The sequence below is a fragment of the Acanthaster planci genome, linkage group LG06, assembly GCF_054643075.1.
Source record: "Acanthaster planci isolate LZ-2023a linkage group LG06, COTS_SCS, whole genome shotgun sequence".
NCBI classification, from domain to species: Eukaryota; Metazoa; Echinodermata; class Asteroidea; order Valvatida; family Acanthasteridae; genus Acanthaster; species Acanthaster planci.
This window is the reverse complement of record NC_141782.1, coordinates 13,619,586-13,642,448: the sequence shown is the minus strand read 5'-3', so window position 1 is coordinate 13,642,448 and position 22,863 is coordinate 13,619,586. Positions and strand designations below refer to the sequence as shown.

The 22,863-nt window shown below is 40.9% G+C and overlaps 1 protein-coding gene across 1 annotated transcript; it reads right to left on the bottom strand.

The window, feature by feature from the left end:
• Positions 1 to 5,194: 5,194 nt before the first annotated feature.
• Positions 5,195 to 22,094, bottom strand: LOC110975691 (fucolectin-1-like). The gene is made up of 5 exons (XM_022228387.2): positions 21,836 to 22,094; positions 20,864 to 20,965; positions 19,955 to 20,050; positions 11,307 to 11,558; positions 5,195 to 8,234 (listed from the first exon to the last, which is right to left on the bottom strand). The coding sequence occupies exons 1-5, from the start codon at positions 21,909 to 21,911 to the stop codon at positions 7,981 to 7,983; spliced, it is 780 nt and encodes a 259-aa protein (XP_022084079.2). The 5' UTR covers positions 21,912 to 22,094; the 3' UTR covers positions 5,195 to 7,980.
• Positions 22,095 to 22,863: the final 769 nt, after the last annotated feature.

Below are 22,863 nucleotides of genomic sequence, written 5' to 3'. Positions count from 1 at the left end.
CGTGGGTTGTGGGACTTCTCAAGATGGCAGCGTGCTAACCAGAGCTCTGTGGAGTTGTGGTGTCTTCTGAGTTGCGAGTGTAAATCTGATGTATGACCGCTGGTGGTTGGGGATCTACCTCAAGTGTACCTTGTGCGATCGGTTAGTGTGGTGGTTGTACTGAAGTTTTAGAATTAAAAATCTAAAAGATCGGCTCAGGGTTCACGAATTCAAATAAAAGGATATGGTAAGGTTTTAATTCAAAATGTAAAGGTAGGATAGGGGTTGACAGATTCGAAATTTACAGGACAGATTTAAGGTTTACGAATTCAAAATTGAAATACTAATGTTAGGATATACCAGTTAAAAATTTAAAGAATAGGGCTAGGGTTATAAAATTCAAAATTTAAAGGCTATGGTTAGGGTTGACGAATTCTAAATGGTTAGGGTTTACGAATTCAAAATTTAAAGGATAGGGTTAGGCTTGACGAATTCAAATTTTAAATGATAAGGTTGGGGTTTACCAGTTGACAATATAAAGGATAGGGGTAGGGAAATTAAAAAATCACAGAATAGGGGTAGGGTTATTGGATTCAAACTTAAAAGGATACGGTCGGGGTTAACGAATTCAAAAGTCACATGCTATGGTTAGGGTTTACCAGTTGAAAATATAAAAGATAGGGGTAGGGTTAACAAATTCAAACTTTAAATGACAAGGTTGGTGTTAACGAATACAAAGTTTAAAGGATAAGGTTAGGGTTGAAAAAATACTAAATGTAAAGCACATTGTTAGGGTTAACCCTAAAAGCTCCCAGATGTGGGTTCTTTTAATGATTACATAGCCAAGATTAGCAAATTGTTCTGCTCCAAATCACGGCATAGATGACAAGTAGTTGATGATCTGTTATTTTTATTTCCTGAAACTCAGAATATCTGGAAGTACTCTGAAGTAATAAACATGTTTTACGAAAACATAACAGAAAAAAAGAGGCAAAAGCATATTCATCTTACAGGCATGCCTCTAAGTTTGTTTACAGTAGAAATCTAATCTGACAGTTTGTGTCCAACTTGTAAACTTCACTGCTTCATTTGAATGGCATAACCATCTTACCTTGATTAGATGGGATTTCAAGCTATTCATGGTGACAGACAACTAAGATGGAAAGCTTGCGGTAAGCACCATGCAACATCTCTTTTTTTGAGTCTGTGTGGTTCTGATAAGAACCGGAGAGGCTCAACGTTTCGGACAGTATGCTCTGCCCGTCGTCAGGAGACTGAAGAGATGCCGATAGGGAGTGGGGCTTATATGCTGGTTGGAGGTACTGGAGTGTGACGGATCCTGCTGTGTAGTCAGGTGGAACGGTGGATCCTCCTGGGTACTGATGCATGTCAGTTGGTCATGGGCTGTGGTGGGGGAAGGTTGCCTGGGTATAGGAGACCCTGGGCGGGGGGGGGGGGGAGTCTTAGGGTATAGGGTACCCATCAGACCGGGAGGTGAGGAGATCACCCCAAGATCAAATCATCGGTCAAAAGAGCCCTCATCCACCGAGCCTACAACATATGCGACCAAGAACACCTACGCAAGGAACTCCACCACATCTCCACGGCACTCCAACGCAACGGATACCAGCCCCAGCAGATCAAAACTCAAGACCCAAGATCAAGTCCCCCTCCCGGCCGTGGGGTCCCCTATACCCAAAGCCAACTAGATAAGGCCCCTAGTTCGGTCACTCTCCCCTACTTGGGACGTACCTCCCACCACATCCAGCGTATCCTGAGCAAGCACAACATCAAGGTGTTCCACACAACCCCCCTCAAGATCCAAGGAATGCTGACTTCTCACAAGGACCGGCAAGATCCACACCGCCGACCAGGTGTATACAAGATCCCCTGCCAGTGTGGCAAAGTGTACATCGGAGAGACTGGTAGGGACCTCCCTACCAGGATCAAAGAACACAGAGCCCATGGCAAAAAAGGGGGAATATGAGAAGTCAGCCATCATCAAGCATTCCCACGCCAAAGACCACACCATCAACTGGGAAGAAGCCCACCTCATTGCCAACATTGAACAGTGGTACCTAAGACGCATTAGAGAAGCCTTGGAAATCTCCAAGCACCCCACCGTACCTCAAGACATCGGCTTCTCCATCAGCGATATCTGGCAGCCCCTCCTCACCTCCCGGTCTGATGGGTCCCCTATATCCTAAGACCCCCCCCCGCCCAGGGTCTCCCATACCCAGGCAACCTTCCCCCACCACAGCCCATGACCGACTGACATGCATCAGTACCCAGGAGGATTCACCGTTCCACCTGACTACACAGCAGGATCCGTCACACTCCAGTACCTCCAACCAGCATATAAGCCCCACTCCCTGTGGGCATCTCTTCAGTCTCCTGACGACGGGCAGAGCACACTGTCCGAAACGTTGAGCCTCTCCGGTTCTTATCAGAACCACACAGACTCAAAAAAGAGATATTGCATGGTGTTTACCGCAAGCTTTCCATCTTAGTTACCTTGATTACTTGTACGTATTTTCAAAGCTGCTCATAACGGGTTTTAAATTCCTTTTTTCTCCCCTATGTTTTACTTGTACAACATTTCTCATTGAGAAGGGAGCTGGACACGGTAACAATATTGTGTAGACACAATATAAGCTTAGGCCTATGGTTAATTGTCTGTGTTCTATTTTCCAAATGTATTATCGGCTTTCAAGCTATGATCTTTGCCTGAGCCTCTTCTCTGCTAAATTTTAATGTTAACTGTTTTAAAAAATTACATTTATGCCGTTGTAGGTTCAACTGTAAGGTCAAGCGCCTTTTACTTTATAAATTGTTGCCAGTTGTGTGAAGCTGCACTGTCTAGGTAATTTATTTGTCTGATCTGAATAGGAAAAGCAACGTATGCTTTCTACAAGGTCAACTTTTTCAAGTGTGAAGTCTTGAAAATTCCACAGAGACTTTTGAATGCCTTTGTCACACTGGAAAAACTGCAAATACTTGAGTTTTATGTTTTCAAGAAACGAAACTTCTTTAAACACTGCAGAATTTAACTTACAAAAGATGTCCAAAGGATTTCTAACATGAAACCCTTAAGTAACACCCAGAACAGGTGCAGAAGACCTTGGGATGTTTTTTCATCTTCTAAGATGCATTTTAATGCTTCATTTCACTTCATGCCAAAAAAAAGGATGGCTATAGATTTTTTTAATAAAGCTGACAGAATCACCAGAAACTAAGCATGAAGACCATAAGTAACATCTGCAATAGGCAAGAGAGGGCCTTTTAATATTGTTTCTGTTGATGCACACTTGGTGTGGTGTTGACAGTTGTGTAAACCCCTCCCGTTTAACGAAATATAACAGTTCAGTTTGAAATGACTCCGAGTTCGGTGGTTTAGCTGATTGAATGTTTTGATGAGTTACCAGAACGAGCAGGACACTCGCATGCAAGGATGCTCAAATGTTTTTGCAGAATACTCGGTCAGCTAAGACCTTCCTTCCTGACTATTTTGTAAAGACTCGAGCATTTCTGCTCATTTTTGTTCAAATACGCAGTGCCCAACCCGTTGTCAGAAGTCAAGTACTCTGACCACATTTTTTAACTATACCCATTTGCAGTTTTGAGTGCACCTGTCAGAGAAAATGCGCTATTTTGAAAGACTTGCATTGTCATGTACAAGAACAGTCGTACCAAAGGATGGGTGTAGTTACGGCTTATGAAATATGACAGATGCAAGAAGGAAAACTCGACCAAGCACTTAATTGGAAACTTTAATAAGTTTCATATGTGTACGTTAATTGTTTGGTAGCCTGAAATAGAATAACGGTATTACATTACTGTGCAAGGTAACAGTGTTCCGGAAATTCAATGTAATTATGTAGACGACTTATTCTACACTAACGCTTGAGGTTAAAGTGTCAGCTGCTCAAGCGGAACAAACTCCAGGTTTTCTCAGCCGATTTCAGCAAAACGACGATCAATTTAACACAAGGCCCATTTATTACCCCATGCGACAAATTAAAGCAGCCACGAATTCAGGCATAAACAACATTTATTTGGTTCATGTATGGCCAGAGCAGTTTATTGTCCGAAAATTATCTCATCCATAATTGTTTTCTGATCGTAGCGACTCTCCAAAACCTACTTGCTTTTTTGCAATCGCAAATTGTAATCACATTTCTATCTTCGACCTTATCAATTCGGTTCAGACTACCTTTTCGGTCGCTGCGATCCACGAAACATAAATGTCGCGCTCCCATTCTTAAATCGCCTTCCGGTCGCTGCGATTCGTGAAGGCTAAAATCAACGTGTGTGGTTCTTATTGCTTAATTCTTAATTCTTATTGCTTAATTGCTTAATTCGTCTCCGGTCGTTGCGATCCGCTAAACATGGTACGGCTCTATTTCATATATGTTTAACTTGCCTTCCGGTCGCTGTGAGCTGCGAAGGCTTACATCAACGATTAGTTGCAAAATCAGACGTCAAAGCAGGGATTAGTCTGTTCTGAAACTCCAAAACAAAGCCGATTATATGTTATTATAGTATGACGTCCCCAAACCACCTATTAAACAAGCTTTCCAAGTAAAAGATTGAATCCCGACATAAATTTCTTCCCCAATAAACGAATCACATAACTAATGTTGCCAAGTTTAACTTAAATCAATGAACACGCTTCAGGCGTATGACGGCGTCCAGAATGAAATTCTGCCGCAACAAGAATCCAATTCACAGAAGGGCAAAAACCTCCTGAAAAACTCTATGACTGCAGCTCTGACAAATGCCAAGAGAAAAAAACAGGAGGAAATTCCCTGCCAGCTTCCATGTAGGCAACCAAGTAATTAAACTTAAGAATTGGCTCACGGTAATTTGACAAGTATTAAGAAGACTTATTGTTTAGACTTTCCAACAGGTGGCAGATAGGGGAGGCGGTGGGCTTTGAAAATTAGTTGAGAAGAACACTTGTCTAAACCGTCGGACTAAACTGCTCGGACGAAAGTGGCCAACTTTGCTCTGCGGTTCTGACTAAAATAGGCAGCAAGGCCTTGTATCAATTAGCTAAGGACCACACATGTCCGTGGGAAAGGAGTGTTTCCTCCGGACCCAAATACCTGAAACCGTCTTGCGGGCGATAAATTCTTTGAACCCTCATGGGCCTCAAAGGAGTTTAATTCCTTTGGAAGAATGCTTCTTCACGTGAGCATGATATGAGCATGGGTCAAGTCAAATCAAAAATCTTTATTACATCCTGCATGGTTAACTAAAATGCTGGCACCCAGAATTAGTTCTATAACCGCTAAATATAGAAATACAGGAAAAGTCAGATATATTTAAAACCATTAACAATTCCTTATACTATGTGTGAAATAACTTTAAAATATATTAACATCTAAAACATTTGTATCCAACCTCAGTACATTCTACAATTAACGCTGAATCGCAGAATTATTGCACGAGGGATGGAGGAGAGTTTTTTTTTATTTGAATTTTTTTTAATTTGATACCTGATGACGTTATTATGGTGTCAATCTTGTAGGCACACCTTGGGATCAGAGTTGATAGTCATACCAACATTCAGGTCTCAGGAGAAAGAAAAAAGGTGCTGATTGCGTTGAACCTAATCCTCACCAAAATACATTGGTTCGTGTACCTCCCGTTTTATTGGGGTAATGTGAATTTTGATACACCAGCGGTGCAGTACAGAAAGGTAGACGCTGTTAGTAAACGAAACGTCCTTACAGGCATTGGTCGCATATTGGCAGCCGAAGTTGGCAAAACATTCACATTTTGATTGTTCACACGTTTTGCTTCAAATTGCATACTTTGCTTTATCATTTAAATGGGCGGAATTTGTATTGGTTATTTGGTAGTCGCGTTATAGGACTAGTGTCATTTGACTAAACCTTTGAACTCTGGGTGCAGTTTTGCCAGAGTACGTACTTGTGGCATTGCATAAGAAAGCCTTCTACGTTAACTTTACACTGCAGGTCTCTGACGTTGAAGATTAAGCCTTGGTCTTAATTAAGCCTTGCGGGTCAAAGTCTTGGCCTTGATGAGATCAAAACATCTGTTCCAACACTGGCTTGTATTAAGACTGACATGTGAAATGACATAAAGGATAACGCAATCATATGATATCTTAATAAAGTCTCCATATTTACTAACATATTCCATTTTTATCCGAGCTACATTTTGACAACATTTTGAATTCGCAAGTTTATAGACGTGGTCCGGGAACTTGCCTAGGTTAATGCGCGTTCATTTAAGAACATTAAAGAGAAGCTGTCAGGGAGAACATTTAACCCTAACCCATAGGATATATGTAGAAATCATATTGTAATTGGAGGACCTGAAGCACTATTAGTAAGTCTTTATCATGGAGCTATTATACACAAGGAGTAGGCGCATATAGAAATCAAAAGGGTCAATACTCAATGGTGGCCTCTGCTCGCACTTCATATGACGCAAGGCCAAAACAAATTATGCGCCACTTGCAGGCTATAAGGTATGCTTATTTAATACCACACAGGTAATCATTGCCACGTAATTCTGTTCTCGACTGCTGCGCAGTATTAACTCAAATAGTTTTCAAAGGTTCCTCAAGCCAGAGTTGATTGATCGTAATTGTGACAACAGATTTTCAGTAGGCCTATTTCACATCAAAATATTATGAAATGCAAAGCGACAATGCTTAACTTGCCGTACATGTATAATTATGCTATGATTTCTTTTGGTAATAAAAAAGACATTGCAGCAAGATTGTTTGAGATACAAGGCCTATGCAGGATATTTTGTTGTTATGTTCTTTTGTACAGTTTTTAACAGAATTAAGTTTTAGCGTGTTATCTGCAACCAGGTACAGATTTTACGTGAGTAGTTTGCCTTCTGGGGTCTCCATTATCTATACTTGTATTTGTAATCTCTAGTTGTTAATTAATGTTTCTAATCTTGTAATATTGTAAAATGTGACCCGTCATGACAAAATGAGAGTAATGTCGCATCCCGCTCTTTCCTATTTTGAGGGATCAAAGTTATACTGAAGTGGGGGTCAATTTTGGAGCTTCGTAATATTTGGATAGAGTGACTTGTCTCCTATTCTCAGCAATTTTGGCGATAGCATTATTCTTGCCCGGTTTGAAATGTTGAAACAATGTTGGGAACAAAGACACAAAGCTGTTAGAATAATGTCACATTGTCACCTTATACTTTTACCCTAAGTGTTCCATGTACATACCATTGGAAAGTTCTCATTCTGCAGAATTCAAAAATACCAATATCTCAGTTTTTTTAAAAGTCTGACTTTCAGCTCATCATGATGTGGTGACAGGTCACAATTCACATACAATTTGGCCCTTATTAGGCCACGATGAGGTGTAAAAAATAAACCAACCAAATCAAGTTATATCGCCAGATTAAATACAAATGAAGTTATATTTGAGTAATGCCTTAGCTTTCCAACTGGAAAAAAAGAAGCTTTGCATTTTGTCAATGGGTTGGAGTATATTCATTCCTAATGATACTGTTAGAGAAGTTCCAAAACTTTCTGTTTGAGGAGTGGTGGGCTACGTTTGCAAATGTCAGGTGTCCTTCAGTGGCCTGCGCCTTGCCAAAACCGCAAAGTGGGGAGGGGTAGAATGTGTACACAAATACTGATGACTAAATTCCCAGAGGATTGCCTTCATCGTTCCACCGCTTCGGCAGGTTATCCTCAACTTTTTCGAGACGCATGGTGTTCTATATTATAGCCACCAAAATTGTGTCAACGGCGATGGCTACGTCGCGCAGTGGCCTCGCCTCAATTATTCGTGATTGGTTTGTTTTTGTTTTGTTTTTTGTTTACTTTAAAAACAGATCCCAATATGAGGAAATTTTTAAAAAGCTAATATTTATGTGTCCATAATATATATGAATTAAGACTATACTTTTTGATCTCGTTATAACTGCGTGCATCTCAAGCCTATTACATTTAGAAATTATGTAAAAGCGCAGCTGGCTAAAAAAAAATCACCCGCAAAACAGACAAGCATAGACTGCGGAGTCGCTGTTCCGTACAGCATTGATATCTGCAGAATGAATGTTGTAAAGCCGGCACTGTTTTCCAGGCGCTATGTCGAAGGACAAGCAGCCGGCCTTGTTGAGGCATCGGAGCGCGCAGAACTGCGGAGTTCCTGCAGCCACGGTGGCTAGGAGCTGGCTCGGGTTGGAGATCAAGCCATCTTGGTGTAGCAGTCTGAAGGTGGCTGGTTTCCACGCAGGTCCTGATAGAATAATGGAAGAAAAACCTTTAAAATAAAGTACTGTAGTATCTGCAAGGCGTCATGGAGCTTTGACTGGACATGCGCGTCACGCGATCTCATATAAACTTTGTTGAGACTTTATGTATGCTAAATGGCGGAAGTTTGGACCAAAGGCGCCCTTCCATATGCGCGTCAACAATTGTACCAATCATTGCGTAGCCTAATCGCCTTGATCCCCTTTCCTATATAATATATATTTTCCTGTCATTCCTTTTCTCTTCCAATTTCCCTTAATCATTTTGCCGGGGGTGGGGGTTGAGGAGGGAGCGCCCTCTCCCTCAAATGTAGCCGCCCATGAAAGGAGTACCACCGGGAAAGGCGTGTTTCGAATTTATTTAAGTAATTAATAGAGTCCTACTCTGAGTCTAGGCCATGCTGTCAAATTGATTAGTCTGAAATAGAGGCATTCTCTGTTCTGGATATAGATTTTATAATTTTGCATGTGCAGAACCTAGGTAGCTCTTCTCCGGGAAATGTCAAATTTGCTCGCTATGAATGTCTAGCCTAGATCAAACTTAAAATAAAGTAACACGTGTACGAAGGGGTTGTCTGTCTGCTTATCTGTCTGCCCCTTTGCAATATGTACGTTTTTACTGCGTTGCGTACAAATTGATTCCGTTAACATAACATGTCACACGAGTGCGTTACGTTCGGCCGTCAAAATCGACCTGGGAGTGATTTTGACGGATAGGCCATACCAATTTGCCTGGATAAAAACCTCAACAACCGGCTTAACCTATAACACGGCTCATGATGCTGCTGGCAAAATGCACTTTCGAATGATGTGCTAGTCTTTGACCCATTGGCTGTACGCCCGCCTCGTGATCAAAAGGTCGGCTTGACCTGAGGCTAGTGTCCACAGAATATATATGCGGCATCCGTAAGCACGCGGCGGTTACGGTTCCGTGTTTCCGCTTAGTTTCCGCTCGGAAAGAAAACGTAAGAGAGAGATAGAGCATACAAAAAGATGGAGAAGATCTTCCCTTGTGGCAAGATATTGAAAGATTAACATAGGAAAAGTCAGTTGAGAAAGAAACACGACATCATGTCGTACTTATCGATGTGCGACATGTCGTACGACATATTATGACGTGCATATCTGTTGAAATCGCTCACGGGGGATTTTGATGGCCGAATGCAACGCACACGTATGCTATGCTGTGGAGTCGATTTTTGTGTCCGTGAACGTGAAGCGCAAGAACGCATCATATGCAACGCACCATAAAGTACAATTAAGGCATCTTAATTCGAACATGTTCGGTGCGTGTGAGTTGGCAAACGGTCTACGCACCGTATAAATGCAAAATGGTTAAAAATTGCTCTCGAAAAGAGTGAATTTCCTATAAAGCCACTCAGGATGACTTCAAAAGCACTCTAAAGAGTGAAATCCACCCTTTAAATACGGGCAATTCACAGTAGTGCGCCTCCAAGAATTTGCAACCGATCACAGTGCGCGAAATCTGTCGACTCAATGCTCGGCCAGGTCCATAGGTTTAGCGCCTTGTGATTGGTCAGCGCGTTGCAAACTCTTGGAGGTGTACTTTGGTGAATCGCCCGTATTAAAAAGCCATCTTGTAATCACTGACACCACAAACTGCATGGTGGCTCATGAGGCCATGTCAGAAATGGGCTTCTGGGTCCAGTCCACTCAAGCCCCATTGAAAACAGTGCAAAATCAGCATCGTTCAGGGTCCAATAGCATGCACGCCAACATCCCTGAGATTTCTGAAACACAAATGAAATTCTTGTCTGGTCGCTTATCTTTCAATTTCTTTTCAATTTTTGTGGGTTAACCAATTACATTTTTAATTATTCCCACAAAACAAAATCACCCCCCAAAAAGTTATTTTTCCGAAGTCTGATTGCAGCCATTTTTCAAGTGGCAACCCTCAACTTTCTCGGGCACTTCGGACCATTTTTCAACCGTAGTGTTCAGCCCTTCTGCTCTCATATGAAAGCTCAAAGACCCAGGGAGTTGATCCTGGCAACGATTTACACAATCTCATCATTTTGGGGGCCAAATAATCTCCTTTTTCAAAAGATACTGTGGGGCACCTTTAATGCTAATGAGCTGGTCAAAAATTCTCACTTGAATTAGTGGTCTGCACCCTTCTAGAGCTATGGTCAGGTCTATTGACTACGTGTCTCCGCACATTCCCAAGCATCGGGAGCAAAGACCTAGATCTAGCTCTTGACAACTGATTCGGATGCAGCCTCACACTCATCTGCAAGCGGGCGTCAGCTTGTGAAAACTGACGCATGCGCACATCGGAACCAACGCGAAATAGACTAATTTATTTTTCACGAGGTGCCACTCAAAGCCTGTCGGGGCAATACTGGGCGGTGAAAAATAGGTGGTTCTTGAGCTCGTGAAATCACCTTTTAACTTCCAGGACTGCTCTTTCACTGTTTTGGTTTGGTTTGGCTTAGTTTGGCCTGTTTGCATTAATGAGGGGCTACAGAAAAGTTGGAAGGCGTGGTTTGTCTCTCCTTCACACTCTGGAAGGAAGTACCTACTTAAGGGGATACATTATTTACTTAATTTTTAGTTAACAAATGTTAACAATCATTTACCTTTTTTCCTCCATTTTAAACTTCGATAAGTCCACTCTAAGTTTCGATTTTCATTTGATCGAAAGAATGACGTCAAAGAGGCATATCAGGAAGGCGTTCAATGGCACGATATGTACGCCAGTAATGACACATACCCTGTGTAACATCATTATTATTGGTAGGCATCTGTACGCGAAGTATCTGTTAGCAGCCAAGTCGCAAAAAGCCCAACCACTGACAAAGGCAGAAGCAATTCTGGTTAGAGTGGTCACTGGGCCCAGCTCGCACAAGCGTAAGTTGGCATCATCGAATGACAAACAACCACAGAGCTATGTATACACGTTGCAATTTCAGCATGCTTAGTTGAAATATAAAAATACTGGGCTTTCTGTCTTTACCAGAACTATAGGGGCCTATAGGTCTGTGGTCTTCACGGAAATGCAAATAACTTTTAAATGCCGCGTCTGAAGAAGGACTTACTGCAATCTTTTATCACAGGTTTCCCGGGTTCAAACATGTCGACCGTAACCTCGGCAACACTCAGAAAAGTCCCATTAGAGGTAGAAACATCCTTGACCAGTGAGACGTATCTTGCCTCCTCAGATGAGTCACACAAGAAAACGTGCACCTCACCTGGATAGCTGCTGCTTACCGGCGAGCCGCAACGGTTGTGAAAGGAGACGAGAGTACTTAGGCCCGTTCGAGCTTCTGTACCTGCAAAGTAATCTCTACCTGAAATAGAAAGCGGGGAAAGAGATTTGGGTGCATTTGAGGTTGCTACTCATTAACTGCGGGCTGCTGGGCAGACAACTAGCAGGAGGACTACCCTCGAGTAGATACAGAACAAGTAAGTATAGGGCACCATTAACATTGCATAAAAGAGTAACACCTATAGGCTAAATTGAAAAGAAAGCATGAGAAGGTGGTGCAACAAACATAATCATTGAATAAACAATTTAGGGACGCCAGACGCTGACCGTTTCAATTATTAGCTGCTTCAGTGTACTGCCGACGGAACCATTTATTATTTTCGTTAAAATTTTGTTCAACTGTCTCGGCTAGCAGCCGGAACAGCTATTGCTTCCCTTAATACTTTTTTTATCTGTAAGGTTTTTTTTTTTATTTTCTTTTGTTTTGTTTTAGCTGTTTCGGTCAACTGCCGAAACGGCTTGTGTTTCTCTTAAGATTTTTTTTTCTTTTTTCCCTTTTTTAATCTATTGACATAACAAGGGGTCGTTCTACACACGACTTTAGGTTCTTGCTTTTAACTGATTTCCTTCAAACCCGGAATATCGTTAAAGTACCCCCTGAAGATGTATGCAAAATCATGACGTCATCATGACATCATCACCTGGTTTATGATAGAGTTGAATATTTAACTTTCCCTATATTTTTATACACGTTTTTAATTAAGGCAACATTTTGGTTGTGCAGCAACTCCTCAAAGTTACACGAAAGACAAAAATTGAAGCGAAGATAATAATACAATAAGTACTTCATGGTGAGGTCATCAAGTGATTTATTATTAAATTTTAAATATTTAAATAATATGTTAACGTTGTAAACATCCAGAGAAAATCAACCGTGGCCTCCCGCAACATTCTGTTTGCAGCAAGTGGCACAGTGCATACCGTATTTCATAATTATGCCCCCAAAGGACAAACTAGTCATTAAGGGTTCACGGTAAATATCCAAAAATGCATTAAATTTGAATGTAAACCTAAGGTTATTTATGTAAACTGTTTATACAGAATAATTGAATTTCTTTATTTGCTTCGTGTGTATAGATATACTTCGTGCTACGGCTGGAGCGAAAGCTAAAGATAGATCTGTTTTCCATGTTAGTTCAAAGCATTGGAATTCAACGTAATTGAAGTTACATGTAGATACCAGAGGCGTGGGTACCAACGATAAAGGAAGCTGCTATACAATGAAGCAAGGAAATTAACAGGTGATGGTGAAAAGGCCTATGCCAGTTCAGTCATGCATCAAGTTTGTGAGTGTGAGTTTGTTTCTGCATGCAATTGGGGACCCTGAACAATAGAGGACAATAAGGTCCCCGACTGACAGAGGGTCCCCGATTGACAACTGTGTACAAAACATATGGGTGTTCTTCTAAAAGAGTACAAACAAAAGAGTAACAATAGGGGGTCCCCAGTTGCAGGCAAATACACACTTGTGTGTGTGGGGGGGACATCAATGCACCATCATGCCCGGTCCCCCACTTTAACATTCGGGTCCCCACGTACTCCCCATTTAGTGAGAACCCAAGGTTGCTATAACAATGAATACGTACATATGCACATGTACGCCGTACTTTTGTTCAAGTTCTGACACACGTTTTCCAATGCATCAACACATGAACTGCTGCACCTATAATAAATGTTTTCCTTTTGCAATGATACAGATATTCATTAGCACAGATATGAGGGCGGTCTTCACACATGTCCCCGGTATCGTTAATATGAAAGTGCAGTCGAAGCAGGATGGATCCTGAGAAGGGTGGGAACAGCTTCATAAAAATACTCGTAGCAAGATTGCAACCGACAGGAAGTGAGATTTACTTGTATGTGGACATGTAGCCGCTATAATTTATTGAACGACAACGCCAGAAATTGTTCAAACTGGTTTCGGAATAATAGTGCAAAGTTATCAGCGAAAAGATCATCATATTTTCAATTGGTCCCGATGTTATTTGAAGTCTCTGCAGATCCTAAGAACAGAAAGAAGTTGGCGGGTTTTATACACTTCAGAAGAATGCCTTAAAACATGAAGGCAGTGTTTTTCCTTCATTTTTTTCAAAACACCCAAATGGGCATATTTCTTGTTATTCCCCCTAGACAAAACCATATTATTACTGGTTCTATGTGTTTGATTATCTACGTGTTGATATAAGCTGAATATTTCAATTTCCTTATTTGTTTCTCGTGTATAGACATCCTTCATGCTGCTGCTGAAGTGAAAGCTACAGATTATTGTTCTCCATGTTTGGAATTCAACATCACTGCAGTTACATGTAGATCAGATGCATGGCTACGCATGATAAAGGAAACTGCTGTACAGCGAAGCAAGGAAATTTAAAGGTAATGGCGAAAAGGCTAACTGTTCCACTGATATACAAACAGATTGCCAGTTCTGATTACTGCAGTTATGAAGCAAAGTTTGTGAGTTTGTTTTGCATTCAATAAGGAACCCTAATAAGTCGCCGATTCACAAAGCGTCCCAGATTGATAATTGTGTACAGAATATATGGTTCGTCTTCTACAAAAGTTTAAGTATGAACAAAGGAAGCACAAAACAATAGGAAGTCCCCATTATACACACCTGTGTGTGTGGGGGGGGTGCATCCATGTACCGCCATCATGATTGGTTCCCTCATCAACACCCACTTGCCCAGGCCCCCACTTTAACATTCCAGTCCTAACGTTCTCACCATTCAGCGAGGACCGAAGATTGCTATGCCAGTGATTTGTATTTGTGTTCAAAATACATCAGTTTTTCCATGCATCAGCACGCGTAGTGCTACACTTGTAATAAATGTTTTCCTTTTTTGCGATGATACAGATTTTAATCAGCACAGATCATGAAGACAATCTTCATGCATGTTGGATGTCCGATATGCAGTTTGAAGCAGGACTGATTGACAGAATGGTGAGAACATCTTTATCAAAGTACTCGTATCAAGATTATTTGAAAAAACTGCAACGAACATGAAGTTATTTGCTTTGCGTTATAGGTATCTTTCACACTGCTGCTGAAATGACAGGAGGTAAATCTATTCTCTACGATGTTGCTTTTTGGGATTGGAATGCAACGTAACTGTGGTTACATGTACATATCAGAAGCACGGCTACCCAAGATGAAGGAAGCTGTTGGACAACAAAGCAATTCAAGGAAAATAACAAGGTAATTAGTTGTTAGAAGGCCTGCTGTTGGATATCGACACACAAGAGATGGCCACAGGGGGACCCATGCAGGTATGTAAATCACTCAATGATCAACATCCACACTGTAACATTCCTAACCATATGTAGCCAAGTGATATCCGAAGTGCTGAAAGTTCTTACACCTTTTTTTCCATTCATTAACATATAACTGACACACAATGAATTAATATTTCCCTTTTTTAGATGACAGAGAGGAAGGTTTTAAGCACATACGTGAAGGAAGTCTTTCGACATGTTGGTGTGATTGATGAAAATGCAATTTGTACTAAGACTGTTCTACAGAAGGACTTCATCATAATATCAGGATATCTAAAACAAAAAAGTCTAATGCATGAGTACATGTCCCTGGCATATTTTTTCAAGATTTATGCAGAGATTGTCAACACATAGAACAGGCTTTGGAAGCATTATGCAAAGTTTTCAACAGTAAAGTTCCTGATATTTTAAACGCGTTCCCACGTCTTCTTTTTATAAGGCATAAAAACGGAATAAAAAATCACAGGTAGTAAAATGCCCCAAAATACAAATTCAGATTTCTTTCTTTTCTTTATAAATAGTAAGAACGCTTTTAACATTCTTTCACTTTGATAATCTTTCATCTCCAGGACCAGTTTATTGTTTAATATTTGAGTGTAGTTCTGTATGCTTAAATTCCACAATGAGAGTTTGTGCTTCTGAGCACTCGCAAATACCGGTTAAAAGTAATTATTTGTGCAGTTATTTTCAATAGGAAATAAGATGTACTTTTGAAAGAATTGTGTGAAATTCATGTTTGCATTTTTTCTTCTCTTCCTTGAAATCGACGTTTCTTAGTTTTGTGTTTTTCGATGGCCGTAATAGTCCCAAAGCCTCTGGTGTTAGGATGATTTTATATGGTCACTTTTGCAAATCCCTACACTGTACAGTAGCAAATCCTCGTTCCGGCAATCAAATCCCTCACGAGAAAACTGAAGTGCGCCCCCACTTCATGAAATTCCACGCTTTGTATTACCTGACTGATAATTTCCCTACGTTCGACCTTATTTTCGACAGGGATCGAGGCACAAAAGTATGGAGTGGATTGAATGAGGCCTTCGCATTTCTGGTGCACTTTTGGTGTGTTTCAAAAACTACACCACTGGTAGTTGTCATATGCTGTTGTGGCATATGCTGGCTCGCGTGTGAATCTGGATCACCACAAAGAAACAATACAGGGCCCAATGATTTTCTGCTTCAGAATTGCAAATTGTTTCCCGAAACTCCAAATTCTGTTTCACTAGTTTTTGAACACATCAAATAAAATTATAGTAATCAAGTATCATTTTTATGTCCGGAAATGAAATTTTAGTTTTATTTGGTTTTCTTGTTTGGTTTTTGTTGTTCTTAGAGCCCCGACCATGTGACCTCATACCCTAGCTGAATTGATACGGTACAGTTGAAGCCACCTGTTTGGTAAACTGGCCTAAAAAAAACCTATTATTTTGGAGAGTACGTTCTCATACCCTGGTCTGGAGTATTTTTAGTAACTGGAATGTCAAATTCAGCCCCACTGAGTCTGATTATAAATCAGGTAGGCTTCAGACAATATTTTCAATGATGTTAATTAACATCATTTGAAATATGGTAATTGTTGCTTTTACTGATGCCAATATGAAACTGCGAGTATACAGGAATCACCTCCTACTATGTAGTATATTGGAAGTTGTATACTCACACCTTGTTCACTGCACTTCTGGGCTTAATACACAACTCCATGATGTATGTTGCTTTAAGTAATGTCAGTCGAGTTAAGGCAAAGCGAACCGTCGATTTTGTGTTAAAGTCACTTAAACACAGTGATTCCTTTTCATTGTTAATAGGACTTATCAGTACAAAATGTTGCAAGTACCCCCACAGTTTTGGAAAAAAACAGCTCCAATGAGTTGTGAGAATTCATGCAGAGTTTCAGTTCCAAATTTAGCCCTGATGATGTCTTAAAAAAGAGGAAAAACAAGTAAGTCCCTAAGGGTAAGCCTCCACCAGAGCTTAACGGAAATCATATTTTGACGAAATTCTGTTCTGAAAGTTAATCATTAATAGACATTTATAATGCTCTCTGTATACATGACTAACTCCAAGTTGACTCATCAAGAGAGGGATCTCCAGGATCAGTGATATTTTGTTGCTTGTTGTGGCAGTCATTTGACCGACTTCATGGGTGTTGCAAGGGCCCCCCCCAAAAAAAGAGGAAAAGAAAAGAAATTTAAAAAAAGGAAGAGAAATACCGATGAGATGAATATAACAAACCTACATGTACATGTACTTATTTTTCCTGGGGGGGTGGTTTACCCCTCCTGGGAAAAATATTTGCAGTGTCTGTGAATTATGTATTCATTACTGTGAGAACACCCCAAAGTGTTTTTTTTTCAACAAAGCATTCTGATAGCTCACTTCATTTGTATTACAAACCAGTAGACAACCATTTGTTCCTGAGTGCAAGAACAATGTATACAAATCAAATCCTTTTTTTTCTACATTGTTTGTCTGGACAATCATTGGGAAATAATACAAAGTAATCATTTCCTTGATACTAAATCGCTTTGATCTTAGTTAAAAGCTCTATATAAGAAGCCAGTTATGATGATGATGATTATCATTATCACTGACACCATTCCAGGCTCAACAATTTCACGTTGTGACTTGAAGTTGCCTTATTTCATAAGCTTTTCAGTTTTCATTTAGAGAAGGTTCCCAGCTGTTGTGTTTTTGCAACTGGTGTTTCCACAATTGCCACTTGTACATGTATGTACCTTTTTAATAGTGGACAAGGTGCATGGTTTGACTCCTTCACCACAAAAAGGGAAAAAAAGAAAGATGAGCACTAGTACATGCATTGTTTAGGTACTGTGCATGTACATGTATGTACTGTAGAACTGACCAAGATACTTTACATAATTGTCCTAATGTAATTTGTAACATTGAGGTATTACCTGAGGAGCCAGACAGTACAAGGTTTACACAGGTGATTGTTGTTAATTATAATATACGCACATGGTGTTGTTCTTTTCATATATATGCTGATATGGCAACATGGTACACCTATGTGGTGAACCCACCATGGAATTTGTCCTTCCTCTGTGGCTGTACTTTTGAATTCAGCATCATCCGATACTGTTTTCTTTTTCGTTTCTTCATGTTTTAATTTTTTTTAAATATATTTTTTGGCTACTCATTTTGGACTCGTTGGCTGTTGCCATGCCTACAGGGCACAGACACGTATTTGTATTCTCCAAGCTCATTAGCTGCCCCCATGGATGGCAGATGAGCCTCAACCTACCATCACGTATTGGCAAGGTTTTTTCCTTCTTCCATGTACATGGTGTTTTACTGCCAGCCAGCGGAAGCAGAGCAGACTGGCAAAAATTGTGTGGTACATTTTTCTATTTTGGGGCAAGGGATGCATCTTGCTCTATGATCTGAAGAACACAGCGTGCTGATGCATTCATGAGCAAAGACATCCCAAGCCCAGTGTACCAACTCTGCACCAAATGATGTTGTGTGCACCACAGTTCTGAGAAGGTTGGTTGAAACTTTGTGAGTGGCTTGAAGGGGAAAAGTTTTAGACCCAGGTCGACCTGACATGATGATAACGTGATCGAGTGTCAAGTCACGTGATCTTAAAGGTGTACTCTTTAAAGCACCATATCTCGTAAAGAGTATGTCCGATGGGGTCAAAACCTTGTATATAGCTTGGAGGGGAAAGGTTTCGGCCTCAAATTGACCTGATGTGACTATGTCTCATCGGTTGACAAGTCAAGTGACATTAAAAAGGGGAACTCTACGCAGTGGTATATTTCGTGAAGTACAAGCTCGATTGTGTTGGAACTTTGTATATATAGCTTGAAGGAGATTAAGGGTTTGAGACAAATTTTGACCTGATGTTCTGATGATGTCATCACGTGTTAATTTACGTGACATTAAAGGGGGTACTCTTTAAAGCACTGTATCTCGCGAATTACATGTCCGAGTGGGTTGACACTTTGTGTATAGTTCGAAGTTGAATGGTTTTAAACTCAAATTGACCTGATGTGTTTATGACGTCATCGGGAGACAAGAGAGGATGTATTAAAAGAGCACTCTTTAAAGCACTATATCTCATCAATTACTTGATTGATTGGGTTTAATCTTTGTGTGTGGCTAGAAAGGGAAGAGTTTTACACCCAAATTGACCTTATGCAATGATGACGTCATCAGGCAACAAGTCAAAGACAAGGAGCACTTTTGAAAGCAGCATATCTTACGACGTATATGTCCCACTTGGTTGAAATTTTGAAGATCACTCGAAAGGGATATCATCAGCTGGTGGTAGCATTATATAACAAGTCATTTTACCTGTATCGAGATGACATATATTTTAAATATTCCACTAACCAATGTTTGTACTGGATTGTCTATGAACACTTGTCATTAAATATTGTCCGTATTTTGTCAAAAACTTCGTCACTGTAAGGTAAATGAAACTACGGCCGAAGCAGCTGCGTTTGTCCAGAAACACATTTCTATTTGCTTGTCTGTCTGTCTGTCTGTCTGTCTGTCTGTCTGTCTGTCTGTCTGTCTGTCTGTCTGTCTGTCTGTCTGTCTGTCGGGCTGTTTGCCCGTCCGTCCGTCCATTTGCTTGTTTGTTTTTTTCGAATTGCAATCCCAGAGTAGTGTGCACCCAACAATCTCCTGCTTCGACATGTAGGACAGAAAGCCTGCCTATTTGCCCCTACTCCTTAAACAATGCTGATTTACCGGGCAAAAATGCGGTTGACATTAGTTGGACATCTCTTTGATGGTTTTGGGACCAATGAACCACTGCTAAAATCTGCTACTGTACTTAAGCTAAAATTGGGTACTTTCTGTATAAACCTTTCAATTTAGTATAGTTAAGTTAAACCATTGGGCACAGCGTTGAAGCCTTTTGATCTCGTCTCCACTTCTCATTGCGCTCCTGTACAGCTTCGCCATTAACTTGTAATCATTCATTAGATGTTAAAATCAATATATATAATATTCAGCCTTTAACACACGTACGCTTCCACATGTTGATGTTACTGTGATAGTAAATGGGGTTATACTGAGCAGAAAAAAATCTACTTCCGGAGCGCTGCGTTTAGCGAACTCAAGCCAGATCTACCGTGACGAAGCCTACAGTTTAGGGGAAGGAAATTCGGAAATTACCTGGACTATATCTGCTTGTGACTTTGATTCGTCCCACGTTGTAGGAGGCCAGCAAGTCCAGTCGCCACCACGGATTTTTATCGCTTCCGTCTGGTCCTGGGTGAGGCATAAAGAAAATGAAAATGACCTCCTATTTTGGATTTAACTCTTAAAAAAGGAATTTTGTTTATTGGTGGCGTGCAGCCTAAAATCACTGTCACTTCTTAACGTGCTATTCAAGGGGGATCTGGCGTCTTATTCTGGTACCTTAACTCGGAGACAAACATTAGCGAAGCCAGGGTTCGCAGAGTTGGAGAGTGCAAAGAGACGGCGATTTTACCAAAGCAGACGCAGAAGTGTGAAAAAGTGGGTTAATTAAGCAGGTGAAAACTGTATTTTAAAATGGACATCAGCAACCCATACTATGCGCCCTAAGACTAATGGAGGGATCCCAATACGACGCTTTTAGCGTCGATCTGCGCACTTCCGTGTTTGAAAACGAGGCTGTATGTGTCAGCTTCAATTCTTAATACGATCAGACGATTGAAAGTAAGGAGTCAAGACACAGAATACATAAAGGTATGTTAAATTCAGACTTGAAAAGGCTGCAAATTTTTGTGGAAGAGTCTTTCAGGATGACTCGACACGTAAAATCAAAAGAAAAAAACACAAATTATCGCGAACTAGTGTACCTGCAATGGCCGTGTATGTGCAATGGGCGTGGTTTAAACTGAAGTAGCCTTACTATTAGATACGGCATGTAATGTGTCGACTCCGCGGGCGCATGCAACGAAGTTCAACACAGAGAGCTTCGGTTAGATGCGGATATGCGCAAACGGCGCTACAAGGTGTTGTAAGCAATGCTAAGCAAGGCGTCAAGATACAGAATAAGATGCTTCAAAGGCAAGTAATGCTACTTTTGTTACTCACTTGAACATTGGAAAGTATCAGAAAGGCCATCGACAGCGTAGGCAGCACATCCTTCTTCACAAGTGCTACTTTGCGAAGTAGATGATCCAGAAACAGAAATAGCTGCAAATGAAAAAGTCCAAAAGGTATAATAGACGGGGAAACTGAGTACAGAAAGTTAAATTATCAGCCAAAGGTACACTGTTCCTTCACTCTAGCGACGCGTTTATGTGCTTTTTACATGGCTGCTGGATCTGCCCTCCACCTGAGACCGTACCATTTCTCGGGTTTCTGAGCCCCAAGTCCTTCCTTAAGGGATTTAAATACTTCGGTGGTTGTCCCCTAGTCTCTACAGCTCGTAAAACCCACAAAAAGTGCACCACAGTAGCGAGGGGGCTTCGTTTCCCAGGCTATCCTGGTTTTTTTGGAGGGGGGGCTCGCCACGTGCCAGCCAAGCCACAACACCCCCCCAACCAAAGTAACACTTCAGAGACAGCCGAAACAGGCCTCTGACAAGTTTCTGACAGCTATCACTGGTAAAAAATCATTGCACTGCCTGGCCCAGGCACTGTCTTTGTAAATAATCCCTCGTATAAACACATGGGGCTACTTAACACGCAGTCCTATGGGAATGGGCTGGAGGCTCGCTGGATTTTTTTTTCTGGCTAGGGGAGGCCATGGCTATAATGTGACTAAACCAGGTTTTATCAGCATGAACAGGGGTAGGATATGATGGTTTTTGCATTTGGACGAAAAAAATGTTTTACACCTTAATTAGCTCCAGTGGCCTCTCTAGGAGAGGCCATTCCCTCTTTAAAAGAACCATTTACCGGAAGGATTATAATACTAATAGACTATTCAAGCAAATTACAAATATTATCATGCATAACAATGGGTTCGTTCTATAAAGCAAAACAAAACCGTTTTGATTTCAGTAAACAATCTTGTATGGTAAGGAGATCTGCAAAGAGCTCCACTGTAGTCTAAACCTACCGGTAAATCGGCCGGGCACGCACTGGCATCGGTCTGCAAGGATGAGAGCAAGTACTAGTAGCCACTGGAACACCATTGTCTCTACAGAGTCAAATGACAGAGTGAAATGGCAGTATCTTTCTACCAGCAAAAGTTTATCTTCCCTTTCAAGGCAATCTCGTAGTTTATGTATTTGTATACGTGGACGACACAGAGCTACAAGTATCGCTTACTGGGGGCGATATATTGCATAAAAACACCAGGACAGTTTAGCAAGGCTTATCAATGAGTGTTCTCCTCTTTTTGTAATGGCATTAACCTTCCATTTCCTGCAACATTACCACTCCACGGTAATAAAAAAGGACTGAAACATACCCCTTAGAACCGTTGCAGCCCTATTGCACACATTCCCCCACCATTAGCCATCTTGTTTTCATAACCTCTTAAAAATTAACGATTCGACGAAGGTTGACAGCTACTTTGAAATAAGGCAATAACAGGAATTGATGATAAAAAAGACGTATAAGCACTCTTCCCCTGATGCTGGAGAAAAAGACCGAAGACATTACGTAAATTATCGCCTCAGGATAAGAGGGGTGCATAATATTGAAGATACGGCTTCTTTCCGACACTCATTACTGGACTTCAAATTGGAGTCCATTATAATTGCAACTACCTGACGTAAATCTTCATAATTTGCAGCGGTCGGTGTTGCTACCGAGGGATATCCACCAATCAAGAGTACGGGGGGCTAACGAACTTTAAATTGTTCTCCACAAATTAGATTACACTCGACAACTACGAAAGCGCCTTTCCATATGTACGTCAGCACTTGTGGTAAACGTTGTGTATTCGTCCAAATCGCTCCAGGAGCGAATTTAACGACCGAACGCAACGCACGCGTGTGTTATGTTAATGGGTCGATTTTTGTATCCGTGAGAGTGAAGCGCATGCACACATCGTGAACACAATGCACCTCAACAAGGAAACATATGAAAATACGCTTTAAGTCGGATATGCCAAGCTAAAGTTGGCAATGAACGCCCCGG